Genomic DNA, 6,756 nt, shown 5'->3' with positions numbered 1-6,756 from the left:
GCGCATGCCTGTAATTCCGGCTACTTGGAAGGCTGAGGTGGAAGGATCGCCAGAGCCCAGCAGGTCGAGGCTGCAGTGGCCAGGAGGGTGCCACTGCACTCCAGCCTGGGTGACAGAGTGAGACTCCAACTCAAAAAAAAAAAAAAAATCAAAGATTTTATAGTCACAGAACTCTTAAAATACTAAAAGTTGGTTAGGTGCCTCTCCTCTGTGCTGTCACTGCATCCTATTCTGTAATATAATTTCCTGATTACTTGCGAAAATCTCCTCCAGGTTCTTTTTTTTTTAAATCAGAGTCTTACTCTGTTGCCCAGACTGGTGTGCAGTGGCACGCTCATAGCCACTGCAGTGTTGACCAACTGGGCTCTGGTGATCCTTCCATTTCAGCTTTCCAAGTAGCTAGAACTACAGGTGCGTGCTACCATGCCCAGCTAATTTTTTGATATGTTGTAGAGACGAGGTCTCACCAAGTTGCCCAGGCTGGTCTCAAATCCCTGGACTCAGGCAATCCTCTCTCCTCAGCCTACCACAGTGCTGGGATACAGGGGTGAGCCACTGCACCTGGCTCCACCAGATTCTAAAGTCCCTAAGGCAGGTGTGGTATTTTCTTCAATGTTGCATTCCCAGCATTCAGTAAAGGGCCTGGCATATAGTAGGTACACAAGAAAGTTTGTTAATTGACTTTTCGTGTTTTTTTTTATTTTTTGGTGAGTTGGAGTCTCACTCTGTCGCCCAGACTGGAGTGCAGTGGCCACTCCTGGCCACCACAGCCTTGACCTGCTGGGCTCCGGCGATCCTTCACCTCAGCCTTCCAAGTAGCTGGAACTACAGGCGCACGCTACCCCGCCTGGCTAATTTTTTGATTTATTGTAGAGATGAGGTCTCGCCTGCCCAGGTGGGTCTCGTGTTTTTTTTGTTTTGACTCAGAGTCTCACTCTGTGGTCCAGGCTGGAGTACAGTGGCACGATGCTCACAGCCACCGCAGTCTCAACCTGCTGGGCTCAGGTGATCCTTTTGACTCAGCCATCTGAGTAGCTAGAACCACAGGTGTGCACCAAAATACCTGGTTAATGTGTTTTTGATTTATTGTCGAGACAAGGTCAAGTTGCCCAGGCTGGTCCTGAACTCCAGGGCTCACACAATCCTCTCCCCTCTGCCTCCCAAAGTACTGGGATTATAGGTATGAGCCACCATGCCCGGTTCTAAAGAAATCTCTGTTGTCTTATAGGCAGGGTCTAGCTCTGTTGACCAGTCTGGAGGGCAGTGGTGTGATCTTAGACTTGACCTCTGGGCTCAAGCAATCCTCCCATCTCAGTCTTCTGAGTAGCTAGGACCACAGGCATGCACCATCGTACCCAGCTAATTTTTAATTTTTTTGTAGAGACAAGGGTCTCATTATGTTGCCCAGCCTGGTCTTGAACTCTTGGCCTCAAGCAATCCCCTTGTATCAGCCTCCCAAAGTGCTGGGATTATAGGTTTGACTCACCACACCTGGCCTCGTTGATTTATTTTAAAATAAGATTTGTTGATTGGATGGATGGATGAATGGATGATAAAGCAGCCTGTTCTTATTTATTTATTTATTTTTTTTGGAGTTGGAGTCCCACTCTGTCACCCAGGCTGGAGTGCAGTGGCATGCTTATGGCCACTGCAGCCTTGACTTGCGGGGGTCAGGCGATCCTTCTGCCTCAGTCTTCCAAGTCACTGGAACCACAGGCATGCACCACCACGCCCGGCTTAATTTTTTATTTATTGTAGAGATGAGGTCTCGCCAAGTTGCCTAGGCTGGTCTGGAATCCCTGAGTTCAGGCAATCCTCTCACCTTGGCCTCCCAAAGTGCTGGGATTATAGGCATGAGCCACCACACCTGACCTCTTATGTTCTTGGTATAAAATCACAAATCACCAATATTTGATGCCAGACTTCTGTAGTGTTTAATCCAAAGCAGTGTCAGTGTCTCCCCCGATTTTATTTTATTTTATTTTTTGAGTCGGAATCTCACTCTGTCGCCAGGGTTGGAGTGCAGCTGTCACTCACGGCCACCCCAGCGTTGACCTGTTGGGTTCTGGTGATCCTTTCACCTCAGCCTTCCAAGTAGCTGGAACTACAGGTGCGTGCTATCATGCCCGGCTACTTTTTTAAAAAATATTTATTGTAGAGACAAGGTCTCTCCACATTGCCTGGGCTGGTCTTGAACCCGTGGGCTCAGGCAATCTACTCGCTTCAGTCTCCCAAAGTGCTGGGATTACAGACTGAGACACCAAGCCTGGCAATCTCCCCCAATTTTAATGTTCCCCTTCTCCCAGTGGTACTGACAGGTGAGGGTGGCATAAATGACTATTGCATTTTTCACCTGTGGGAGAGATGTGCTGATAGGAGAAATCGAAGAATGTGTGTGACAAAGAGTCAAATAAAAGTACTACCTCATTCATCCTTGGTTTTTCATTTCTCACTGCTGAAGAACTGGAAGTCTCTGAATTTTTGAAAAAGGTAGCCTGCTTTTGCAGTGTAGAAGCAAATCCTGCCCTTTCCTAAAAGGATTGAATGAAAAGAGAATCTTTTTCAAGTGATCCATCCATAATGGACCAAATTCCAAATTCCCATCAACAGAACTCCCAGCTCTGAAAGCACTTTTGTCTTTAGAGGCATAGGGTATGGTATGAGTGTGGTAGCTTGGAGAAAGACTGAGAAGGAGCTATCTGGGTGTCCCAAGCCTGGACCAGCCACCCATCCACTCCAGACCAGCTCCAGCCACCACTCTTCCAGTGCCACCTCTTTCCTCTGGACATTCAGACTTGGTCAAAATCCAGACCTGCCATGTCAGAGTGGAGGAGAGTGGGCCAAGGTTGAGACCTGCTCAGAAATGTCCAGAGGGCCCATGGAAGTGCTCTGACCCCCAAATAGAGAGTCTCCCCATGTCACAATCCCCATCTGCTTGCTGGCTTAGAGTAAAAACTTTAAACCCTTTTCCTGTCCTCTCTATGGAATATTCTGTAAACAGACAGTAGGAACAGGCAGCAGGGTTTTCTTACTGGGGCATCTTCTGTTAAGTTTAGTCTCTGCATCAACTTTTTTTTCTGATACTGCTCATTTCGCTGTTTTCTAGTCTGAAGAACCTTCTTTTTCTTCTTCTTAAACATCTTCTTCTTCCGCTTCAACTATTTCACAAAGTAGAGAAGCTGGTCACTGAGGAGTCCAGAGTGACACCCACCCTCACGAGGCACTCTTCACACACTTCGGACACAAAGGCTAGCCCCACATGCATCCCCCCCAGTGTTGGTTTGGAAAATGAACCAACAGTTCCATTGTCTTCTTACCACAGGCTGCTCTCTGCTTAACAGTCTGACATCTTATTATAAATACACTGCCAAAGCGGCAGCTATGCCAATAACTAAATATCTGAGATTTACAGTATGAAACCAGATGACTTATGGCAACAATGTCAGGTCCAGATGATACTGATCGTTAGACAGGTGGTTAAAAGATTCGGTTTGGTTGTTACCATAAGGTGGCTTTAACAACTAAGCAAGAAAGTTGTAGTGGATAAAATGAGACTCCAGGGCAAGGTGACCAGTTAAGTCACTATTACTATATTTTCCGCAGATCATCTGATGGTTGAAAAATTCTAACAAATTGTCCAATAGTGTCCTGACTGTTTTAAGGCTGCTTTATATCCTGGGTATGAGAGTTAATATAATCTCACCTCATCTGCTATGTTTAGTAGGTGAACAGGAAGACCATCTGAGAGAGAGCTGTCAGAACCACTGGTGCTGTTTCCAAAAGAAAAGAAAGGGAAAGAACTCTCATTAATATGTCTAGGAAGCATAACAGTTACCAGACCAGCACAGGATTAGGATATCTAGTATACTATTTGCCTCACTGTCTGTGCTTCAATCACTAGAAAATTTTGGCAAGCATATTCATTCATTGATTCTGAACACCTACTGCATGTCAGGCAATCTGTTAGGCACAGAAACGACAGATGAATGAAGCAGAACCTCTGGCACCAAGGAGTCAGCAATCCTGGTGGCGAAGCAAACACTGGCCAGATGCACAAACCAAAGTTGTGAGAGGCCACAGATTTGTTTGAGAGTGGGAGATTCTTCTCTTTCATTCCTGTCTGGTTGGTACCAATCCAGAGAGCCAGGATACCAGTTACTCTGGAACACTGTGTTAAATATATACACACATAAATTTAATAAAGAATCTGCAGGTCAGAGTCCAAGAGTATGACTCTTGTTACCCTAATTCTCTTTTTGTAAGTTTTAGATGCATACCTAGACTAACCTAGGGTCTTCTCCCATAAACTGTGCCCTCTCCTTTCTGCAAGGATAGGGTGAATGAGGACTCAGATAATCAACCCTTCCTTCATCATGTCCTTTGTTTAAGTGTCATGTTATAGCTTCCCTTTCCTGGGGTTTGGTTGACTAGACCTGAGAGCTGTGCTCTATGACAGGGTTTCCAGCCAAAAAACGTTTCTTAAGCACAAAACTCAAGTCACACGGGAAAAGTCAGCATTTCAAACCATTATTTTTCTTCATTCTGTTTCTGCTCCCCTCACTCCCCTCAGTGAACACTGAGAAGCCCCACAGCAGGCCAGCAAGAAGAAAGCCCTGTCTCCTCGGATCTAATTCCCAATTCTCTGTTCTCACAAAGTTTTTCTAGACAAGGAGTAGCCTTTGAGGACACGGATAATAGTCTCTGAGGTCCCTTTAGGAGAAAACAGAAAATTTTAACAAATGGGATCAAAGCATTAGATGCAGCATATCCCAGAAAGTATCAAAACCATGTGTGCACACACAGAGCAAACTCAGACTGATAGATGGAACCCCATGGAGGCTTGTGATCGCATTTCCTGACACAGGCTGGCAAATTGGTTTCCATAATTCTTCACCAAATGCATCAAAGTGTTCCTGCTGAGCCAGCTAGAATGGAGTCTGACTATTTCTGAATCGACTCCCCCTAGGCCCCTATCTATGAGTTGACATGAAGAAAGCATTTGCTTTTGAGGCTGTAAGTGGAGAGGGGTTGGTGCAGAGGACTTGGAGAGTTAGGAAAAGTGCTCTGTGAGTGGAGGGGGTGACATGTTAAGTGGGGCACCAGCCCGCTATCTGGCCTGATGGTCTGGCTAAAAGTCCATAAGAAGACATTTGTGAAACTAAGCTAGAATTGTTTTAGGGCCTAGATGTCAATGTGCCACATAGAGTGGGTGGGAAAGTCATCCCTTTCTACTGTCCAGACCAGATTACAGGGCAGCGTCTAGCAAGAGACCTCCATGCCCAGCCCAGAGACCTGAAGGTGACTGACTCAGCCATGGGGCACCCTGGCCAGTAAGCTGGAATAGAAGGTATTCTTTCACCCAGAAGATACCCACCCAACTGGGGCTTCCTGAAATATCCAGGGAGACCATGAGGGCAGAGCTGAGATCCTGAATACTAAATTAATTCAACAAATTTTTTTTCTTTTTTTTTTTTAATATGGAATGCTTCACAAATTTGTGTGTCATCCTTGAGTAGGGGCCATGCTAATCTTCTTTATATCATTTCAGTGTTAGTGTATGTGCTGCCAAAGCGAGCACAATTCAACAAATTTTAACTGAGTTCTCCCTCTGTGCTAGGTATAGAACAGGTACCATTCTAAGTGATGACAGACAGAGGTGGACAAAATATGATCTCTGACCTTGTGGAACTGACCTCCTAGTAGGAGGCTACTGGTAATAAACAATACATGATAAAGACCTAAATGACACAGAATGACAGAAGGCGATAAATACTATGGAAAAAGTAGAGCACGTAAGGGGAATGGGCTGTGGCAGGAGGTTGAAAAGGGGGAACAAGTTGTAGTGTTAGAATCAAGAGGGTGGCCTACACTGAAAACGGTGGGGCTGGGCACGGTGGCTCATGCCTATAATCCCAGCACTTTGGGAGGCTGAGGTGAGAGGACTGCCTGAGCCCACGGGTTCAAGACCAGCCTGGGCAAATGGGTGAGACCGCGTCTCTACAGTAAATCAAAAAATTAACCGGGCGTGGTGGCGCATGCCTGTGGTTCCAGCTACTTGGAAGGCTGAGGCAGAAGGATCGCCTGAGCCCAGCAGTTCAAGGCTGCAGTGGCCCAGAGTGTGCCACTGCCCTCCAGCCTGGGTGACAGAGTGAGATGCCTACCCAAAAACAACAAAAAAAAAGCAAAGACTTGAAGGAGGCAGATATCTGGGGAAAGAGCATGCCAGGCAGATGAAATTGCTACTGCAAAAGCCAGAGGCAGAAGAGGGCCTGGTGAGTCTGAGGAAAAGTGTGGCAGCAGCAGAGTGTGAAAGGGGAAGAGCAGCAGCCACAGAGGTATCAGGCGGCTAGATCCTACATCCTTGTAGACCTCCATAGGGGCTCTGGTTTTCTCTTCTTTCTTTATTTGAGTGGGGAGATACTGAAATGCTTTAAACAGGGGAATGACATGATCCAACTTAAGTTTTAAAAAGAATCACCTTCTTGGGTTTTCTTCTGGTCTCACTGGTCTCTTTTCAGTCTCCTTTGCTGGCCCCTTCCTATCTTTTTGACTCCATTAGAGATGTGAGGGCTGGGCACAGTGGCTCACAACTGTAATCTCAGCACTTTCATTTATTGTAGAGACGAGGTCTCGCCAAGTTGCCCGGGCTGGCCTTGAACCCATGGGCTCAGGCAATCCATTCGCCTCAGTCTCCCAAAGTGCTGGGATTACAGACTGACCCACCGAGCCCAGCCTATTTTATATATATATATAAAT

General features: G+C 46.3%; 1 protein-coding gene across 1 annotated transcript in view; it reads right to left on the bottom strand.

Annotated features, from left to right (window-relative positions):
- The window catches only part of LOC103256930 (cytosolic carboxypeptidase 2-like), a 17,541-nt gene that overhangs the window by 4,763 nt on the left and 6,022 nt on the right, over positions 1-6,756 (bottom strand). The window contains exons 4-6 of the mRNA XM_008054691.1: positions 3,704-3,770; positions 3,033-3,158; positions 2,424-2,531 (exon numbers count right to left, since the gene is read on the bottom strand). Of these exons, the coding sequence (XP_008052882.1) occupies positions 2,424-2,531; positions 3,033-3,158; positions 3,704-3,770 (301 nt within the window). The remainder of the gene's footprint in view (positions 1-2,423; positions 2,532-3,032; positions 3,159-3,703; positions 3,771-6,756) is intronic.

The sequence above is a fragment of the Carlito syrichta genome, unplaced genomic scaffold (assembly GCF_000164805.1).
Source record: "Carlito syrichta isolate Samal-C Ts95f unplaced genomic scaffold, Tarsius_syrichta-2.0.1 Scaffold298007, whole genome shotgun sequence".
NCBI lineage: Eukaryota > Metazoa > Chordata > Mammalia > Primates > Tarsiidae > Carlito > Carlito syrichta.
Note: the sequence above shows the minus strand (reverse complement) of the source record. Positions and strands in the feature narration are given on the sequence as shown.